At 33.8% G+C, this 22,754-nt stretch overlaps 1 protein-coding gene across 5 annotated transcripts in view; it reads right to left on the bottom strand.

Annotated features, from left to right (window-relative positions):
* Positions 1–44: 44 nt before the first annotated feature.
* The window catches only part of LOC117242438 (pro-resilin-like), a 31,135-nt gene continuing 8,425 nt past the window's right edge, over positions 45–22,754 (bottom strand). For 2 of the 5 annotated variants that reach the window (XM_033509103.1, XM_033509105.1), the window contains exons 3-5: positions 18,257–18,424; positions 2,068–2,400; positions 45–1,714 (exon numbers count right to left, since the gene is read on the bottom strand). In XM_033509103.1, coding sequence (XP_033364994.1) covers positions 1,448–1,714; positions 2,068–2,400; positions 18,257–18,298 — 642 coding nt within the window. In that variant the 5' untranslated portion in view covers positions 18,299–18,424 and the 3' untranslated portion in view covers positions 45–1,447. Of the gene's footprint in view, positions 1,715–2,067; positions 2,401–6,824; positions 6,911–9,063; positions 9,238–9,294; positions 9,744–18,256; positions 18,425–20,306; positions 20,627–22,754 lie in introns of those variants that run through there. The other 3 variants (XM_033509106.1, XM_033509107.1, XM_033509108.1) reach the window with 3 other exon arrangements.

Below are 22,754 nucleotides of genomic sequence, written 5' to 3'. Positions count from 1 at the left end.
TAGTAAATTTGAGAAAGACGAGGAGAAATGCACACATGCATGTATTAAAAAGCATGTATACTTTTATTATCAAAGATAACATAATCATTTGGTGTATTTATTAAATCTTTCAATTTCTTTACATCACTTTCTTTCATATCATCAAGATATGTCAATTGATGTTTTTAAGAAATCATCTGTTATTGAAATTTTTTGTTTGAGATGAAAATTGACAACTAAAAATAGTTTTATTATACATAGAGACCACATACTATTGCAGAGGGTTAGTATTGTTCCATCAGTGTTCTTAAAAACAAACTGTTATTGCTACAAGTTAGTCCTTAGCTGCTACTTTATGCTTTAGAAAAGAAGTACACCTTGACTTTATCAAAATTTTTTTATTTTTTTCCTCCTATATATCCATGTCCATTGGACACATCTAACTGAAGAATATAAAACATACTCTGGTCTAAGGTCTTCCTTTACTTAGATCTAGATTTTGCAATGGCTAGGGGATGTAAAATAAGTACCAGCTGGAATTGAACCATTTGTGATCGCAGAAACAATATTGTTTCATTTATATTCTATAAACAAAATGGTAGATTGTAAAGGAGGATACTTGCAGAATTCCTCTTTTGCTCTACGTATCTTAAAATTTTAATCCAAAGTTTCAGAATAATTATTAATAATTTTAACAATTAAAAAATTATACTTTTCATAATAATATTTATGTATTATTTAATAATAATATTTCTAAATACTTGTTTCACTAATTTTTGCACTTTTTAAAAACCATTGTGAAGATCAAAGAAGAGTTCTGCATGCGACAGTGGCGACGCCCCTCGTAGAACTACCTATTTGATGACACTAGCGACCTGAAAGAAACGTCTCGATAATCCAGACAATGACCTCAGCTAGTTAGCGGCAACAAATGGAGACACAGAGACAGCACGGTAAAGATTAACAATAAGAACCGCAAGACAAACGTGTGTTAACATGGTTCGCAACCACAGATTAGACTCTAATAGCTAGACTGCGGATATTTATGCAATTTCGTATTTTAGAGAATATAGTTAAAAAAGTGGAACTTAAATGGAGATTTGGTTCACTTACTATATATTATAATAAGTACAGTAGGGTCTCGATTAATACGTTCACTGTGGATCCAATTTTCATAATTCTAACAAGTAACTTTTATATATAAGACCTATTTCTACATTGTACAATTTTACGCAAGAGTTTGATATTAATTATTATAAAATTTTTTTTCGTATTTTCATGATTCTTAGTTCATGTTTTTAAGTTTTCAGTTTAAGTTCTAGTTGATATCTTTTGATTATAACTTTAAGTTTTATTGATCCGGGCTCTACTTCTATTTTAGATATTTTCTTGAAATTATATTTTCGCATTTTATACAGTGTAAATTTTCTTTAAATAAATGCATAATCATCCACAGTCCACTAATAGTCTAATATCCAGCAAAATTGCCAGGCGGCCGTGGTACGTCAAAGCGGGGATTCCCGTCGTATGAGACCTGCGCACTAAAGCCGTGTTTCCAATCGGCGGTGTAACGAACGACCTGCAGCCTTCCGTCCGGAAGCTGGACTCTGTATTCCCCACGGACGATGTCTCCGTCGCTTATCGCGTTGTGGGAATAATCATTTCCAAATGCGTCTTCCTTCACCGCGTAGTTGAAGTCGAATGGCATTCCTGGCTCGTGATGATGATGATCGTGCTGGAATTAGATTTAAAAAATCGTCTGATACTAGAGTTTTGCGATTAACCTGTAATAATACAATTTTTCAAATTACAAAGGATAAAATTTTGGGGTTAATTATGATAATAGAATTTTCCAAATTCGTATAATATAGAATGAGATTAACATCTTCGCTTTCACAAAGTGACGCAACATATGTGTCCTGAAGATTTCTTATCACATATATAAGTACAGTATTTTATCTATTTTCTATAAAAATGTATATTTGTAGCCTAAAGACCACTTATTTGGGAAACAATTTGATTGGAAAATACACAACTTTACAGAAGTTTATAAATATTTTAAAGATATATATTTTTACTGTTACTTACCCCACCAGCAGGTAAAGTAGTTCCAGTTGGCCTAGTGGGTGTCCCATAATCAGGAAATTCTGGGGTGGGCCTGGTACCTGTTGGTGGATACCCTTCGCTAGGAGTAGTTCTCGATGGTGGAAATTTGGAGGGGGTCGGTTTGGAGTATGGACGTGATGAATACGGCGTCGTCGTGGGAAATGACGGTCGCGGGGTGGTTGGTTTTGTAAATGGTATCCGAGGCGTGTCGTAGGTGTAACCCTTGGTTGGTTCAGGTGGCAAATAGGTGTTGCGCCTTGTCCCTGGTGGTAGATCACATATCACGTGCACTACTGCCATGCAAAGTATTGCTATCTGCAATGAAAAACACATAGATAAATTCATTCAATAGTATTTTAGCAAATTATTAATCAGCTAAATTGCGAATATATTTGGTTTTAATAAAACTGATCTATTACAGAAAGAATAAAGTCATTGTTATTAATAAAAAGAAATAAAACAAATTCTTTACAAAAATATAAGAAAAAAAAGTGTTTCTATTAATACCTCTTTCTTATAACCTCTAACAAAAACTTTGTCCTGAAAGGGATATTTTACTTAATTACTATGTATGTATGTTATTTGTTAAATTACAATGTAGGACAGATTCTGACTAGAAATTTTTTGTTGCAGGTACAACGAAGGGGATCTTCTAGTGAAATATAGGAAAAGTGGAACAAAATTAACTGTGTAATAGATGGAGGAAGAAGAAGCTAATTATGATTGCAAAGATTATTGTTGTTTCTTCAAAGATATCCTCCTACTTCGTCCACCTACTCCTATTTACACAACAGCACACTGAATCATGGCGCAGCCTTTAATGGCAGTGCATTTCCTCTTCTCTGCGAAACGCGTGTCAGCTGCGGGCACAAAACGCAGCACGTGATGCGAATCTAATGAACTGTTGGCGTGTTGCAAATTAGTCTATACTTGGATTTGGCAACAAGTTGACAGATGTATAATGCGACATTCGCGGGCGTTGTTTTCATTAATTAGTGGCTTAAGAGATTACGCAAACTTAACATCTTAGGACACATGTCCTGTATAAGTGGTAGTAATTAGATTTTTACAAGTTTATTTCTAACTAAGCTATTGTGACCTAACGAGTCAGATTTGTTGCAAAAAATATACATAGTTCTAATTTGATAAAGGTAGATTGAATTTGTAACACAGGTTAAATTACTTTTTTAAAGATTCAGACCATTTTTGTAACATCCTGTATGTCATATTTTCATATTGTATTACCTGACATGGTGCTATAACAATGGACAACTAATGCTTATTTGCTCATTAAAAAAATCATAAGACAGAAGATCACAATCACTATAAGTGAAGAATAATTAAAGAGACGATTATTGAGTATAACTTGTTGCAATTATAAGGAAGAAGAAATGATCTAATTATAAGAATTAAATACAGAGTTAATGTTCAGTTATTTACTGAAAAATCATAAAAGAAGAGATTAATGATATTATAAGCGAATACTGTGATCGAGAAGACTTTCGTTTGGAATGAAATGAAAGAAGAAATGGGTCAATTATAAATTAGGAATAGAATATCGGAAAAGTAAAATTAAATCATTAGCAACGAGAAGCAATTGAGAAGAGAATAATGGAAGAAGTGCACAAAGAGCGACGTAATTGCTCAAAGAATACTGTATTTCACTGTGCGTATGTGTCGCTTATTCGCAGGGATTTCGCAACGATTTAATTACACGCCTTCCGCCTCATTTCTACTTGATCTTCTGGCTGTGATGACCCCGGTACAATGAATGCGTACGAGACTGTTTCCTTCGGACTCGTCTCGGTTCCTGATTGCTAAATTAATATGCACCAGGTCTGTCTTATTATAGAAATAAAACAAATAGCTCCACAATCTCTTCTAAAAATAACAGTAGGAAATTGAGTAGCATTTCAAGAGGAGTCCATATCTTGAAATGCTTCATTAACTGAAATCAACTGTCTTATTATGTTGCAACAAACATAACCTGAGATGAAACGTCCCGTAATTCTTCAGGTGGAAAAGATTCTATCAGCGATGCAATTAACTGCTCATTTACTGTTCGATTACGTGCATCGACGTTTCACCTGGCACGTGCAACGCTGCCCCATGGAAATATCAATCAGTTGAAGAGCTCTGCTGTTGAATGTACCATGAGATCTTAGTTCAGTGCACTATAGAATCCATTTCTGATTAATGTTTAAGGAATACTTGCTATGAAAGGCAAGGAGAATAATGAATGTAACAAAAGAAACTTATTGAGAAAACCAATTTTTAACACCTTAGTGAATTTCAAAAGAAGAGAAGAAATATCTGGTGTCAAAGGTAAAGAAAGAGAATAATGAATATAAGGAAACAGATTTATTATGGAAACCAACATTTAATACTTTAGTCCATTTATAAAAAGGACAAGAAATAGATAACAATTGATATGAAAAGTGAAGAAGAAGGACCCAAACCCAACATAAATCAATTTTTAACTCCTTCGCTTATTATTAAAGAGGATACAGAGATGAGAGAGTATGAAAGATGAAGAAAGAGAATTTTGTAGAAAATTATTGAAATGCAATTAAATGTTTCAATGGATTCTTCTCTTCTCTTCTTCTCTGAGATTGAATATCCTTGTAGAATGAAATATTGTATTTTTTACTAGTAATGGACTTAATGATGACGACCTTCACTCTAGAATGAGGAAGAAATTAATTGGAAAGTAGCAAGAAGTATTTCTTCCATTTGAAGACAGAATTATGAAATTTTTCTGGAGTGGAGCCAATCAAAAAGCTGAAGAAACAAGGAAATGCCGGGAATATTGCAAAATAATTCACAATCTTGCGAAGAATGTTAAACAGCCTTCTCTCACCAGCATCGTCGCTCATTTAAATTTGCCAACTGAAGAAAGAGGTGGCTTACACCATTGTCTCAAGCAAGTTATTGTTTAATGTTCACTGTCACAGCCAAAATGACGCAAGTTCTTTTTAAATCAAGGATTGCAAGTACTATGCAAATTGCATGAAACATACAGCTGGAAGTTGATTTAACAAAGTTGTGAAAAAGAAATCTACAGAAGAATACTGAAAGCAAAGAATACTGAAGCAATTTCAAAAATATAAAACTTCTAATAATTGTTTAATTAAACATTCAATCTTATACTTGTCAGGAAATCAGTATAGCAATAGTCTTCTTCATCTCAATAATAGTTACCACATCACTTTTCTCTTACAAGGTAGAGGATATGAGGAAACAATCAAGTAGAGCATATAAAAATTTTCACAGATCATATGTTCTTTAAAGGAAGTTGTTGCCATAACTACCGACAATAAAGATTCTTTCAGTATCCATGAATCAATCAAGACTCTCATATCTAAGGTTTATGGATCTTGTTGCATAAAACAGCCACGATCTTAGATGCTTAGTGTGAAAGAGTTTCCTGAGTTTCGATAAGAGTAAATTTATCTCAAAGAAGAAAATAAGATGTAGATATGATATATTCAAAGAATAGAGCATTGTGACATAAAGTATCCGTGAAACTAACAATAATTTGAATTCTATTAGTCACGCAATGTTGCACTTTCTATCACACTTCATTAGATCATGTAAAATTATAATGTAATTTAGGATCAAATTATCATAGTATATTGAAACATATTATATTGAAACTTCCTTTCAGATTAATTCAATTGTCAAGCGTGTTCATTCATAAATAATTTTGCTTGTAAACTGGTATTAAGTTTACGTAGTTTCTTTTATTACTTTCTTCCTTTTTAAACAATAAAATTTTTTGTTAATTAAAAATTCTTTGTTTTATCTATGAATGATATACTGAATATTATATGTACATTATTTCTAATTTCCCAAATCCACATTTTTTCCTTAATATTCCACGAATAATATATTCTCATACTATTTCAATATTTTAAAGATCCTTATTTTATTGTTACAGATTCCAACCATGTATTACTGAAATACTCAGCCACGAATTTCTTTGATTATATTCAATCATTATCAAAATCTCTTCACAGATATCGAATTCGATTCAGGCTCGATTCTTATTTTCTCTAACCATTCCTAGCACCTAGGAAGGGCTGTGGTATCGATAAATCAATTACGTCGCGTGATTCATCTCTTCTGATTAATCGCAAGATCCTCGAAGATCACGCGGGATACTTGCGATAATTTGTTAAAGCTTCACCCTCTCTCTACAGCTCTATTGAGATTTATGTACGGTTCATCGGTTGAAATGCTGTAAATAATTATAATAATTAGACTATTGAATCGCTTCTTAATGACATTAAGAAATTCATGCATCGTCCGAAGAAGATAATGTCACTTTAGGGATAGGTGATTATTAAGTATCTTAATCGTACACATATAGTAAAAGTGTTAAAAATGCAAATCTCTTCACACAAATATTTATGATTTTAAATAAAAACGTGTATCCAATATTTCCTTGTGATAGTTGTTATTTAATGTAACAGAAACCAAATGTTATTTAATGGATTTTAAAGAAAAGAAGATCAAACAGCAATAAAATTGTCTTCAATACCGTGGAAGTTAGAGGTCACCTTATTAAGTCCTGCACTCTCTGAACAAGTAGCATTCAACATCTCTTCATTATGATCTTGATTAAAAAGATTTAAAGGTATCAAGCTTTCATAATTTTATATTAAAAGATTAATAAATTATACAAGTATATGAGGTTTCTTACTATAGGTTGGATTTCTTTCTTAGTGAGTACTCACCTGAAGGTAAAACATGTTGTGAAGAGAACTAAAGGCTCGAAAGTGCCGAACCTAACTCACGTACACCGTTTTTCTTCAAAAGAACACTGTGGAAAGACATAGCATATCAACCCTTTATGAAAGCACCATGAATTTTGGAAAATTTGAATTATTTCTTTGCACTATCCCTCTCGTGAGAACACTGAGATTATTTACTCTATGCAATCGACTCGAAGAGACTTGAAGAAGATGCGATTAATATTATTGGCAGCACAATTTATTCAACATTTTTATTTCACAATTTAATACTGGAGAAGCAAAGTTTAATCTCTGAATTTCAAATGCAATTATAGCAACCTACTCACAATTTCAAACAGTAGAAATATGGTTATTTTGATCCCTTACTGTTTCTTTTTCAATAGGATTTTTAATTTTTATTTTGCTACTTACAATTTCTAATTTATTTAAATAACGATATTTCTTATCAATTTTCATATCATTAGTCTTAAAAATCTTGATGTTCTTGATAAATCTGGTTTCAATAAATTATCATATTTTTGTAGGGTCATTTGTTTTATGATCTTTAATAAATATTTTACATTTTCTACATGCATGTTCAGATTGATCCTGAACTTATGAGAATATATACGAATATAATTAAAACAACTGCATCTAGTCACTGTACTAATGAAATTTCAAACAATTTTATGTAATACACATTATATGTTAATAAAAGTGTTCTATAATAAATGTTCAATGTATTTAAACCTTAAGAAACTATTTTACAATAAAAATTGAATAAGGTATTTAGACAGAATTTTTACAATAAAATTTATCATGTATCAAAATGTATTTCATTATTGTTATACGTTTCTCGATAAGGGCAAAGTTGACGTTAAAATACTGCTTGTTAAATTCTTAAAGACTCATTAGCCGATTGCAGGATGTCAAGAGCAAACACAGGAGAGGGATATTGAAAATACCAAACCATTGTGTCGACTTGAAGGTCTTAAGTATAAAAGGGTAGAGAGATTATAGCTTTCAACAGACTTTGTTTAGAATGGAAGCATAAATTATCGTGTTTCTATGAAAACGTGTGCTTTGTAACGTTAAAGGGTTGAATAGACCTCGACGACATTTCACGGTTAACCACACCCTGAGACTTCGCTACAATTCTTCATATTCATCGCATGCATGTACACCACTCCCTACTTGAGAACTTTAGTTTGAAATCTTCCTTGCGTGTTTCCTGCAGTATAGATAGAAGAAATATCTGTCTGCCTGCACATTCCTCAGTTTACTTCACTTGAAACAAAAATTATGTTCTGAGAGTTGCCATTAATTTAGGAGTCAAAGAATCAAAAGATTTGAAATCTTCAATTTAGGAATTAGAGAACATCTTTCTAATTCAAAAGTGAAGAAATTAAAATTCTATAATTTATGGATAAGAGAATTAAGTTAATCTAAATTCTCTAATTTAAAGATTAGAAGATAGAAAGAATGGACATTCTCTAACTGAGGGATAAAAGAATTTAAATGATTAAAATTTCATAATTTAGAAGTCAGAGAATTAACAGATATAAAATTCTCTAATTTAGAAATCAAGAGGATTCAGAGAAGGAAAAATCCCATTAAATTAAAAAATCTGGCTGACCAGTATAAAAAGATATTTCGTAGCAATTAAATTTGAAATTTAAGTATTTTTTTTAAATTAGAAAACTAGATCTCTATCAATTAGCGAGTTTATCTCTTCTGGTATATTTCTATAAATTCATCTACGTATTCTAAAATATATCTAAGAATAAATAAAACTAGACAAACATTACATGAATCAAAAAATCATAATTGCGTTGATTATATGGACCAGAACACAATGCTAAGCTGTTTCAGAAAAATTCAGATATTTCCTAAGATAAGGGGGATATATAATATCCTCATAAAGAAATATTAAAAAATGATTCAGTAAAACTCTAAGTTCACACTATAATTACACTACTATATCCATAAAATCCTTTTTCCAGCCACCAAGCAGCAAAACTACCTCCTGCATCTTTAACAGTTCAAAAAGATCACAGAAGGTGTCCGTAACAGGATTTTCTCCACACAATATCACTTGACGAAAAAATCAGATCTCTGGTCCCATGCATAAATACGAGGATTAATAAAGCACCGTGGTCATCATGCAGATGGTTGGATCGATGAAATATCACCGAGGTCTGGCGAGGTTTTGTTGGAACTATTGTACTGGAGCCGCCCTTACGAATTCACAAAATTACTATTCCAATGGGGCACGTGTCTCGTTATACTATCGATATCGATGCACTCCGGCACGGCTGTGAATAAAGTCAGTACGTAACTGGCCGGCATGCTGGCAGGTTGGGTTTATATAGCGTGGGTCTAATAAGATGATACTTGAACGCGTGTTGGGACCGGGGCCCCAGAAGATCAGAAAGAGGGGACCGTTGATGAGCGTTGCCTTGTTTCGCCTTACCTTGCCTCACCTTGCCTTAGAACCTTGCCATCGTCGACCCGGAGAACGCGAATCCTGCACCACCTTCTTCCTTCATCGGGCAACACGTCACTTCCCCCTTCGTCTCTTCATTCATCAATTTATCTTTTGGCTCTCAGATTGTTCCTTGTGTATAATAACATTCGAACAACGTTTTTCATTTTTGATAGATTAGCAGTAGCGGTTAGTTTCTTTGTTGTTTGTTATCATAGAATATAGTATTTGCTGCTATAGGTTTTAGGTTTGCTGCTATCACATAGTTGAAGGACACTTCCTGATAGATTGAAAATTAGGATTGTTTCAGAGTTTTGGATTAATAGCTTCTTTATAGTTTGATATTATGATGTGTAGTGTTAGTTATTTTATTATTCTAGAATCCAGACTTGCTATTATTACAGTATTACTACATTTGATAGATATTTTTTGATAGATAGCAAAATAATATTGGTTCAGATTTTTGGATGATAATTCCTGTATAGGGGTTGGTATCACAGGGTGTAATTTTGTTGAAGCATAGATTGATTGAATTTTTTGCTGTTAGGTTTGCTATTTTAGTATTTCCCATCATTCTTGGAACTTGGTTTGATATCTTACTTGCATCTTACTGCATCTTCTTGCAGTCTTACGTTTTTCTGAATATATGTTGGTTGATATGCATATTATTCGTCTCAATTTTAAACATTGAATATTTTGATCAATTCACTCTTTCTTAGAAGAATTTTCTTATGCCGTTCTATGATGTTCAAAGTACAATGATCTACTGGAAACAACAAACCTCTGTTATTCACAACAACTTCCATAATTTAGGAAAATGGTCTCAACTTGAAGTATATGAAAATGATGTGTTTTCATCTGCAACAATGACTACAAGAGAAGTTCAAAATACTTCAGTGTGATGATCCAGCCTCTCCTGTTCCAGACACCTATGAAATATCAAATTCTTTCCGATTCGAAGCACGATGTAATCGATGGAATGACTTCTTCATGCTGCACCTTCGAGGCTAGAAGTCAACGCGCGCCTCGAAAGATCATTTGGATCGCATTGATCCGGATTAGCCTTCCCACGATGCGGCTAAGTGCAGTCACAGATTTGTCGTACACTCTCATCAACTTCTAACACTTCCTTCTCTTCTTTTATTTTTTAATGAATCAAATCCTCAAATCTATGGTGTAGAGATTTTGATTCTTCTCATTGATTATTTAACGCAGTATCTTTGAGGTTATGCACCCTTTCGACTGGTTCTTTGTATTACTGGCTTCTGTAAATGATAAAAGTACGACTATATTTATGATGATAATAAATTAATTAATGATGAGAAATATGGTACAGTTGATTGGTAGTGAAGATATTTTTGAGCTGGTGTTGAAGAGTGGTGAGATGAGATATTGGTTGCTATTGAAGATAATTCTTGAATTGTTATTAAAGATATATAAGGCTGATTGTGAGATTTGAAGATACAATACTAAAGAATGTAGACTATGGTCTATTAGTAATACTAGAAAGTATAGAAAGTATTGGGTTGGCAACTAAGTTATACAATACCAATATATTAATGATATAAAGGGATATAAAAAATAAGAGATGAAGTATATCAATGCATTTGCAATAAAAATTGTATAATGATAAAGAAAATGAAAAATTTTTTTCCACATCTTCCCTAATTTGACTAGGAGTACAGATACAGTTTGATACAGCACTTAGAGCCATCCTACCACAATATGAAGAGCACAAAGCAAAAATAATGCAGACGATAACATTTAATATTCTTTTTAATTTTTGAAAATTGTGAATAAAACTAAGCTGCGATAATAAATACTATTTATTATTACATCAACGCAAGGGTATTTTTTCTATGAATTTCTAAATCTTTATGAACACTAGACTGTGATCATTTATTCTTAACATTCCAAATTAATTGTTCTCTCTTCAATTGCAGATGGAAAAATTAGTATTCTATAAGGAGTAGGAAGAATCTATTGTCACAAATCTCCTGGCACATCCAAGGTGCACGGATTCAAGAGGCAAACGGAGAAAGGCACGCGCGGGTACGCACGCTCGGAATTGCTCAGCGAGCAATCCACCTTCTGCCCAGCCTTACATGCATCTAACAACCGCGAGCAAGACCAGGTCAGGGCAGAGCACGAAGTTACTTCAACCCTTTCACGGCCGAGGAGATGCTTCGGTTTGCGTTTACATCGTGGCAACGTTTCCAATTTGACCAAATCTTCATTCTCATTTTGGTAATATTTACTTCGGGTCCTCATTATCTTCTGAAGATACAGACTTTGGATCCTAATTCGTTTCCAACGATTCTGAAAACACAGAATATTGTTTAATATTGGATATTGGACTTCCTAATTATTATCATAACGAGATCCATGTTGTCTTCATCAAAGGAAGATAATATCCATACTTGGCAAAAATGCATAATTTTTATGAAAAATTATGAATTGATCATTTTGACTATTCTGATAATTCATTTAACCTTCTTCCCAATAAATTTCTTTGGAAAATTTGTGTGTGCCTGCCTTTTTATTTCCAACTTCCAAGCGCTTTAATAATGATCTTTTTATGTGGCGCGAAAGCAAAGATAACGAGGCACATACTGAACTCCATAAATTATATAAATAACTGCACAGGAGGAATATTTCAACGCCCACTATAGAGGCAGAGACACGGATTTTGCGTCATTCTAATGGAAACATTCGTGTCGAAGACGTTATGGCATGTTCATTGATGAATTTCTTTCTGAATCACGACAGTAGGCGTAACCACTACTCGTAATCATCCGATAATTCGTGCAACGGCATTCTAACACCAGTTTCACAAGAGATAGATGCAACCTACTCGAGATGGATGTGCTCCTCCTGAGTAGAGACCCAGTCAGTGCTTGTATTTCGCAACTTTTTTCGCACCACTTCCCACGACCAACGGCGCGTAACTTCTTTCATATACTCTATGCCCGATAATAAATGAAGATGGTCTAGATCGATGATCTATGATACATCGGTGACGTCTACATCATTAGCATCGCAATCTTCTAAATATTATTTTACAGAGAATTCTAGAAATATTTTATGACGACGGTGGCACAGGTTATAGATCAATGATCTATAGGATCTATGATACATTACTGATGTCTGTGCGCTATTATTAGCGTTCAAATGTTTTAAATATAATATACAAAATTATACAAAATTGTAGGAATATTAAATGGTGAACCAAGATGACCTAGATTCTACATAGATGATTTTTAGGATCTATGATGAATTATTGATGTCTGTATTATTAATACTGGGATTCTATTAGTATCATCTTCTAGAATTGCAGAAGTGTCTAATAAAGCATGAAGATGTTTTAGATTCTAATAGGTGGATTATATTTAGAACTTATGATATATTATTTATATATTAATTTAATATTGTGATGGCTACTGACGTGACATTAGTCCCAAGTGACTGTTATTTATTAATACACAATACACATTTATTACTGATTATGGAGAAGTGGTACGGGCATAAAAGTGACATTTTTGTTTCGAACAAGATATAACAGAAATTAAAAGACCATTATGCTTTTAATTGATAACATTGAAAAGCTTAGCTATCAAGCTGTAACCATATATAGTGCCACTAAACCTCTCTCCATATTTACAATAACGAGCTGAAATTATACGCCAGTGTACATGTATGGATGGTGTTGCAAAATAAAAAATATTATCGCCGTGAGTAGACCATTCGTCTTTGAAATATTTGCAATGTCCTTTTCATCCCACCTCACCCTATTTCTTCCATCCTTTTACCTTTCAAATATTCGAAAGTATTAGATTTCAAATTTCCTAGAACTATATAATTTAGAATTCTTACAAACGTAGTAAAAATCATGTTTTAATGTCGATAATGATCTTTTATAAATTATACGCATAAAGACTAAAGATTTTCCTACGCCCTTTATCTCGATGTCCATGGAGAGTGGAAGAATAATTTTCATATCAAATTTGTACGTTTTCCCTCGTTCGCTTTCTTCAGGGAGAAAGCGATCGAACGAAATTCCAAAGTGTAATGTCAAGCGTAAACTTATGAAACGCGAAGCTGAAATGGTCTCAGCGGACAATCGTCAAATTTATTTTTATTGCATCGGGGCCTGTAACATCCGCGGAAGAAGAAAAACATGGTGGCGCCAGTGTACCGCCTGTTGCGTAATCACGTGATCCACCGAGCGCCTTAAAAGTGGAAAACTTTTTAAGATTCCACGATCGTAAAGCGAACTAATTGCTCGGCGCTGATGACGGTCGCCGACTCATGAGAAAGTTTTCTCTTCCAGCTTAATTTTTCCACGGACATCAAGGCTACCACGTTCGCTTACTAATCGCCCCACCCTTCGTTTGATGGGAAAGAGCAAATTATTTTCTAGTAGTCTCCTGTCGATCGTTTCACTTTAACTCTTTACGACTTGGAGGTTAGGATACGTTTTAACAAAATTTTGCTTTCTACATATTAATAATAATATTTTAAAGATATTCCAGGAATTTAAGATCTAGGTATGACTGATAATTGGAAGATTATAGTTACATATATTTAAAATGTATTATTTTATTATGTTTCTTTGTCCAAGACATTCAAGTAAATTCTCATGGATAGGAAAAGGAGTAGAACCTCAAATTAAAAAAAAAATTATCAAGGAAGCAAAATTCAGTCAGAACTTTGTTGACCTGCCTTTGAAGCAACGTATCTTGGCAATAGTATATCTTCATATGGTAGCATTGGTAGCATCATTCCTGACGAGTATTTTGATGAGAAACTAGCACCTGTTCAGCCGTAATTGGCGGATTCCTCGCGTAACACCGATGTTTCATCAAATTTACCGCACGTCAGGGCAATTCGATGCGGTAGTTGCAACCATAACTACTTATATCGCTGATTACTTTGATCTTCTACTGTTTAACCAATAGACACTCCCACGGTGGAAATTTATTTCCAACCTAATTACGAGTCAAGAGACTCCAAGTTTCTGCAAAGAACATACACAGTAGAATTTCATTCATTGGAAAGAAATCTTAATTAGTGTCCAATTAAATAAATTCCTGTCTATTGAATCCACTTACCTGAAAGCAAACTGTTGTTATATAAAATTTAGTTATTGAATAATGAAATTTACTTGAAATTCAAATCAACAATTGAATTGGAATACTCAACGATTTAGACACCCCCTCTGTTTCATCTAACAGATCACAAATCTTGTCTACATCTATTTTAGGTAGCCACAGGGATCATAGAGTACCTCCAGGTTGCTTAAGTTATTATGTATTATATTTACTTAAGTTAACTATTGCTATATTCCTTTCATGAAACTCGTAGAGAACTTATAATATACTCTTTACCCCTCAATGGATTTGTATTTATACAAAATCTGAACTGAAATTTGGTATTGAAGAAGAACAAAAATAATTTAACAAACAAAACAGATACGATACATAATACATAAGAAAAATAATTATAGCTACTTAAAATTAACATTCCAATTGGTTAGAAACGAACAACACGTAGATAGGGAGATAGTGGATGATGAACTGGATGCATGTATACGGGAGTCTCAAGAGAGAGAGGATTGTCTCACTCCTGTCACTTTAGCGATTAACGTTGCACGTTAGACGTTTTACAAGACACGGTCAGACTATTAACGAACGCTTTAATAACGTCTAATAACGTGGTGTGTAATGCTCACACGGAGATATTATTTTCAAATGTTGCAATTGCATGATACCATCCTTTCAATAAACTACAGTCTCTATCATGAAACTGATAATTCAGGTAACCTTTCTTTTTCATTTTCCTATTAATATGTAAATTAAAATTTCTCAAATTCCTTCCCAATCAATGCTGTTAGCATTCAGATAGAATGTTATTCTACCTGAATAATTTTATTTTTACCAGATCTACTATAGTGATTAAATTGTTAGGTAACTTCTAGTGAACTGTGTCTAAACTTGCAATTGGCATATTTAGATGTCTGATTGAATCTATAACTACTTACTGACTGACTGAAATCTAATCCAAACGTAATCCAAATCTAATTCAAAGCTAATTCAAATGTAATATAAATCGGATTCAAACCTAATCCAAACCTAATTGAACTAATGCTACATAGGATGTACTTTGTCTGGATAATTGATCTTTATTGTTTTCATTACAATGATTGAATCTTTCGAGCTAGTGAGGTGTGTCTGAACTTGGAATTGGCATGTTCAGCATAACATTTAATATATGTATGTCGACCCTTGTCAAGGAGTTTAAGAGGCCATGAAAGATTGAAATTGTATGTAGGAGTCAGTATTGACATGGATGATCCTTTTACACCATTCTCAGGATTACCCTTGATATGATTTCCAGATCTGATTCACCATCTTCATATTAGAATCATTTCTTCTTTTATTGCCTTGTAATATATGGAGCTAAAGTTTACAAATAAGATATTTCTGAAATTAATTTCTTCAATCTTCAGATTGGTTTATTGCAAGATATAAGAACAAGTTTAACCAAATTCTAGTAAGAACCAGTTTAAGGAAATTTCCACTGAGTATATTGTCTCTCTACTATAATCAGATCCTATAGAAACTCATACTATCTAATATAATCAACTAACATTGTCCAAACCACCACCAAAACTGAAAACTGCAATAGTTAAAAAAAAGTATTTGTATACTTATTTTATATATACCCTTATTTTCTAGTGAAGCATTTTTTTACCAGGTCTAGTATTTCATTTCTGTAGTCCTGTGAAAGCACTGCTAAATAACGCAAAATCTAATACCGTTACACCAAATTAGCTAGTATACTACTATGTAGTAGGTAGTATGTATAAATACTATTAGTAGATTGTTGATTTTTACGTAGTTACAGGAAATTTGCAGGTACAAAAATACATAAAATACACATATTGTGGAAAATCGTATGAAATATCTAAAGTACAATAGTCTATATAGTATTTAGTGAATCAAACCTTTTATACCTGAATTTTATACAATTTTATACCTGAATTCTTTTTAATTATAATCATAAAAATATAGCGATTAGCTAGCTACAATAAATACAACGCTATACAAATACTTTTTGCAGTCACTGTATGACAAATTTGGTGGTCGAGGTTCTTAAGTGGTTCGTAACACGGGAATGGACGGGAAGAGACGGTGTGATGGAGCACCCAGATTCTTGGCAAGCAGTAGGTCATCTGCGACTAGAACGAAGAGTTTTCACTTTCATCGTGACCGAGGGAATGCCTACTTACTTAGATGCGCAACAGACAAAGGCGTCACGGCGCGAAGAAGCCGGCTAACTATGACACGCAACTTCGACAGAGGATCGGATATTCATAACCTTCCATTGAATTCGCGCACTCGTGCGAACTCTACGTTCCACTTGGCCTATTCCTCTCGCCACCTTGATGTGAAAACGCAGCCAACATCCATAAGATTTGACCGTTACACCTGGTCGCTGGAACGCCTAATACTCATGGTCATAATTCATCTGACACATTTGGAAATCTGGTTTCCCCTTTGATGCGTTTATATGGTCAAAGGTGAATGATGGTGAACACAAGGATGTAGCTATTTATAGGAAATGTCTTCACTGAAAAATTGCTTTATATATGGTATGGTGTATAGTGGTTGGAATTAAAGTGATGATAGGTTTAATGGTGTTGTTTGATTAAATCAATGTTATAGGGAAATTGGAAGCTCTGAAAGATTTGAGGACTTACAAAGCTTTGGAGATCAGAATTTTAGGGATTCAAACGTCAAAACTCAAAATTTTAGAGAGCTAGCTATGATATCAGGAAATTCAATTTCGAAACTCTATATTTTGGAAAATGTTAGTTAATAGTTATATCGCGCTAGTGTCGCGTCACAGCTCGTTATAAGCTTAATTAGGGTAATGATGGGTAGATAGTAATTATCATAATGATACTAGCAAATTATTTTCTAACTGGCGATTTCTCGATTTTAGATCTTCTCAGGAAGATTTCGTCAATTTTACACTTTCAAGTTCTACATTTAACAGATATTTCAATTTCAGGAATGTTGATTATATATTAAAAGATATCCATTACCGATGTAATGGCAAGTACTATGAGATTTACTACATTCTGTAATGATGCTGTCTAATGATGATCTTAAACAAGCGTGTCCCCGTTTCATCATGGTACACCATGAAAATCATCAGTTTCCTTTTTCATACACGATAATCAAGTGGGTATTTTGACATTGACATTTAACCATTAATCGTGTAACTGTTAACTTTGCAGACTAATGCATCACATAATTTATACAACTTCCATTGGATAAGTTAATCACTTTTTATAATAATTTCTAAGATATGTTATATATTGCATCCTATATTCTTATAATAATATGTTTTACACCATACAAACCTAATACTATAAATTTAATCGGGAAGATCAAGTCATTGGAACTTGAAATTATCAAAATCTTTGAAATTTCTACAATACAAATCTCCATGCTGAAAAATTTTGTAGAATCCAAAGATCCTCTAAATCTCAAAACTTTGTATAGTTACGCTGTTCAACTTTACAATTTTACTTACACTCATTGCTATCTATTCTGTTATTCAATTGATACCTCTATTCAAATACCCACAACATAAATAGCATTTAAACGTCAATTAGAACAAGAAAATGAACGCAATCTTTCTTCTGAATCTGCTCGACTGTTTCATCATTGGCTCCTGTACAGTTCCTCTTTTATTCTCCTGGCCAAATCCGTGAAATGAGCCCACAAGGGTTTTCCAAGCGTAGCAACAGCTCACGTGGAGCATCTCAACAACTTTAACAACCTTAGCACTCCTTTTTCTTTCTGCCATCTCATATAATAGGACATCTTCATCACGCAACTTCTTGCGCGCCCGTTTGCACTTCTGTTTTCTAACTTACCTTCTTCTTCTTCTTCTTCTTCTGCTTCACGAGTTGGATCATTCGAAAACGTTCCTGACATTTCGGTCGTCACAACCTTCCAGTCTCGCCACCCAAGATTGTGGTTCGTAGCTTGCGTGACCTGTCTTGTGTAAGTGGCTGATCCAAATCTTGAAACGAACCGGGACGCTGTTGGAGAGTAAATTAAAAGGCAAAGATTAGTTGCTCGAATTGAAATCGTCATAGATGTAATGGTATTCTTTGCTTAAGTTAACATTAGGAAACTGGAAGCTTCGGAACTCGACATTTTCGAGAGCATCAGAGAACTGAATGCGTTAGAAAGTGATATTTTAGGAAACTGAAAACTTTGAAATTTGAAAATTTAAGGAACTCGAAATGTTGGGAAAATTGAACTGTGGAATTCGAAACGTGAAGAGTTTGAAGCTCTGGAACTCGAATTCTTAGAGAACTCAAAACTTTGAAACTCAAAATCGTGGGAAACATAATACTCTGGAACTCGAAATTTCCGGGAAATTAAAATCACGAATTTCTGAAATTCAAATACTAAGAGACTCGATATTTTGAGAGAATTCAAAATTTTGGAATTCGCAAGGTTTGAAGGCTCAAAAGCCTAAGATTTTCAATCTTGAGAAACTCAAGGCTTTGTAAGCCGAATTTTAAGCCAAATATCATCAATTAAAGCCACTTCCGTTTTCTCGTCACCACTATACTTTGCATTCGCATTCCGATCTTGTTCGTTAATAAAACGACGTCGCGTTGAACTTTTACTTCGCCTTAAACTTTAAGCACACCACGGTGCAACCGCGCATCGGCCTCTTTGTTTATTCTCATAAAAGAGGTTAACAGAGGAATGCTATTATAGTCCTCTGGGTTATCGTTAATCAGTCTTTTTTCAGGGTAATTAAATGACTTTAGTGCCTGTTTTCTTTTTAAGTTCACTCTCCTCTGCTATAACATTTCTTTTTCTTCCCCCTTTTCTTCAGAAGGCCACGGAGGAAGTAAATACGTTTTTCTTATAAAGAATGCTTGACCTCTTTGCTGGCCATACTTTTGATCAAGCTTTTAGTATAATTTCCAACAGACTTTCTACGCCTTATGTAAAAATGAAAATATTTAATACAAGGTGTTAAAACAGATTTTAGAATTTAACCCATTCTTGAGGTTGCCACATTTTATTTATTATTTCCTTTTAGTCAGTTTGTGTAATTTTCAATATAGTTTACATTTTTTTTAAATTAATTAGCATGTGGGAAACTTCGCTTGCCAATGAACTAGGTATTTATTATAAATTTTTATATTTGTATACGTTCATGCTTTGACAGCCTGTGTACAAAAATATGTGCAAAAAAATTTGTACAGAAGATTTGTAAAGGAAGGATGATTATGGTGAAAGAATTTGGGAATTCCACTGCCTTAAGATACTCTTTGGTCCATCAAATCCATGATTGCATAAGGCTTGAACGGTGATTGCCGTTTATACGATCAAGCAATTTATGAAATGACCATTTTTTACATATGCACATGTTTCTCGAATTTAACGAGTCTCTCAGAATACAAAACAATGAGAGTAAAATATGACCTAACTTATTATGCAATGATTTTCTCTTTCTTATTTTTTAAACCTCTTTTTTATTACTATATGTTACTTTCCTTTGTAACAATCAATCAATCTTTTACCTATATATAAATTAACTAGCTTCCTCACTATTCCTCAGGTTTATGACTAAAATCATGTAGCAAAGCAAATAAGAACAAATGTTGACAGACAATCTAATAGTTTTGGACCGTTTCTTTAGTTTCTTCATAAATAAAAGTTGAAAACTGATTAGCTATGATTAATGGTTGAAATCAAGTTTGAACTATTATGTTATAAACAATACTGCTTGTACAAGAAGTTAGAAAGAGCAAAAATGATGACATACTTTTACCAAAATCTCAAACCTCATAACAAAATATAGAGAGCAAATGTGGACTAACATATATATATTTTTCTAAGCGTGAATTTTGTCAGTTACTGTATACCGGTTATCCGTCGTTGGAATAATCTCACCGACATTTCCAAGTTTGTAAAATCGGCGCTCGCGGATGCATCACGCGTCGCAGCATCATCCTCGTCACTTTAATTGCTTTACGACACAAGCGAAGACGCATGTCAGCCAGCATCCGTGGATTTATGGTCGAACCGCGCGCAGACACGCGACAATTTATGCGAGACAGAGATGAAACTGAATACGGGAACGAGTGTTCAACATTCCCTGTCTGCGGTCAGATTTATTAAACATTGAATTTTACTGTCCTGCACGATTGATAATGGCCATCGCAAGGAAACTATACCCCATCAATGATATACTTTACAATTGAGACGTAAACTTCTTCAGAACTGTAAATTGGAAAGAATAAATAACATATAAACATTAATTCTCAATATTATTAAAAATTAGGTAACTTAACATACATTTTTGTGGGGCATCGAGGAATTCTGGTTAGAAAATTATCAAACGTGGACCTATGTCTGCAAACGTTACTTGAGCGGTTGTATAGATGTTAAAGAGCAATGAAATAATTCATTTATACTGTACTTAGATTTGAATGCTGCTCTACGATCCAATTACATCACAAGCAACTAGTATAATCAACAGTTTTCTTCTGTTTGTTCCATCTGATCTCATAAAGGGTATCAATACGATCGAAGCTAATTAAACATTTTTACCAGGGATATTCTTCAATTGTTATGTAGGTAGAGTTTCAAAGACTGGTCAGTTGTTCTCTATTCGTTCCATCTAAACTGAAAAGGGAATCAGTAGAATTGAATATAATCAAACACTTTTCCAGGGGTTCCATTGTTGAGCAGCAGGCACAGTTGCAGAGTCTGGTGGGTATCAAGGCAGAGCGGTTCACGTAACCTACGAAGAACTATCTCGGAGCATAGACTTTAAGATCGAGGAGGATGAAATGTCACGAATGTCTTGAACACAATGTGCTGCGAAGGAGAGGGAAGGACAACGGGGCAGAAGACGGCCGTCGAGGAGGGAAGAAGAGAAGAAGAGAAGAAGAGAAGAAGAGAAGAATGCTGGCATCCATTGAGGAGAGCATCGCGCTCGATCCAGAAGCGAGGTGTTAATGTCACGCACTTCGAAATCAGATGGAATCTAATTCAACGAACCTTGATCTTTACTGCCTCCTTTTCTTCTCTGACCTCGCGTGAAAGAACGTTTTCTTCGTTGGATAACAGTCAACTGTGTTAACCCTTTAGTTTCCACCAGAAAAGAGGTCGAGGAACCGAACGGGGTTAACTTAAGGGAAACAGGAACTTTCAATCCTACAATCTCAGATTATGGCACAATTTGGGACATTTTTGTAATTCCTCTTTACTTAAGATATTTCCTTCTTTTACAAATTGTAAATTTATCTTCTCCACATTTCATTAATTTACTGAATACTAACAAGATTTTACTCGATATTGAATATTTAAAAAAAGAGTATTACTTACAACTGATTCCAGTAGATCATAGATAAAAATTCCAATATTATAGCAACCGCATCCAGAATTGGTTGTGAATTATTTGTAACTCAATGATACTAATTATAGTTTAATTACGGTGTGTATAGGATATTAAAAAAATGAAGAATCTTCATTGCGCTCAGTGTCTCACGATTCTAGAACATCTCATACAATGGAAGTGAAACAATTAGTATTAAGCTTACCTCGGATCTCCTTAGTGATCGCGAAAGGACAACAACGTGCTATGATTTTTCATCGCTTGAAATTGATCATCCGTAGTCGGGAAGAACGAACGTCGCGCTATTTTGAACGTGATTACCATACAATTCCAATTCAGTAAAGTGGTAGCTAAGACGATTGGAGACGTCAACCGAATGGGACAATTAGACGTTCTTTTATTCTTATGAAGTGGCGCGAGGAATGTGGTTTCATCCTCGCTCGGAGCTATAATAAGTTGCACACAGTGGCATCAATAAAAAGAAACAAACTGACATTTATCCATTCTACTGATTAAATCTGATCAACAAATTTTTAACTTTCAAATATAATATTTTGAAATCTTTTTAGTATGAAGTCATTCTAGATATTACAAATAACAAAAGCACTCTAATTTCTAAAGTAGAGTAGGTACCCTATATGTATGCAGTCTGAAAAGATTCAAAGAGAAATGTTCTTTGAAGAAATAGAATCTTGTACAGGGAACCTGACTTAACCACTTAAATATATCTACAGATATTCCGTAACTTCCTTTAAAGAAGTTCTAAACTTAGTACAGTCAAGTGATCTCTCCTTGTTGCACAAGTATAAATGCTCCTCTTCTTCTGTAACAGGTGTTAGAAGATCTCATAACGTGGCGAATATTTCACAATGACTTTCTCCTTTTTATGATTATTGAAAGTGGGCCAAGGGTTCTTCCCTCAACCCCTGGTAATTTAAACATCTAGTTACATTAGGCACGTCTGTCATTATTTATAATTACATGAAAGAAGCATGTGT

This window comes from Bombus vosnesenskii, unplaced genomic scaffold (genome assembly GCF_011952255.1).
Source record: "Bombus vosnesenskii isolate JDL3184/JDL3185 unplaced genomic scaffold, Bvos_JDL3184-5_v1.1 scf7180000016274, whole genome shotgun sequence".
In the NCBI taxonomy this organism is placed as follows: Eukaryota; Metazoa; Arthropoda; class Insecta; order Hymenoptera; family Apidae; genus Bombus; species Bombus vosnesenskii.
The sequence above is the reverse complement of the archived record's forward strand: the minus strand, read 5'-3'. Positions and strand labels throughout refer to the sequence as shown.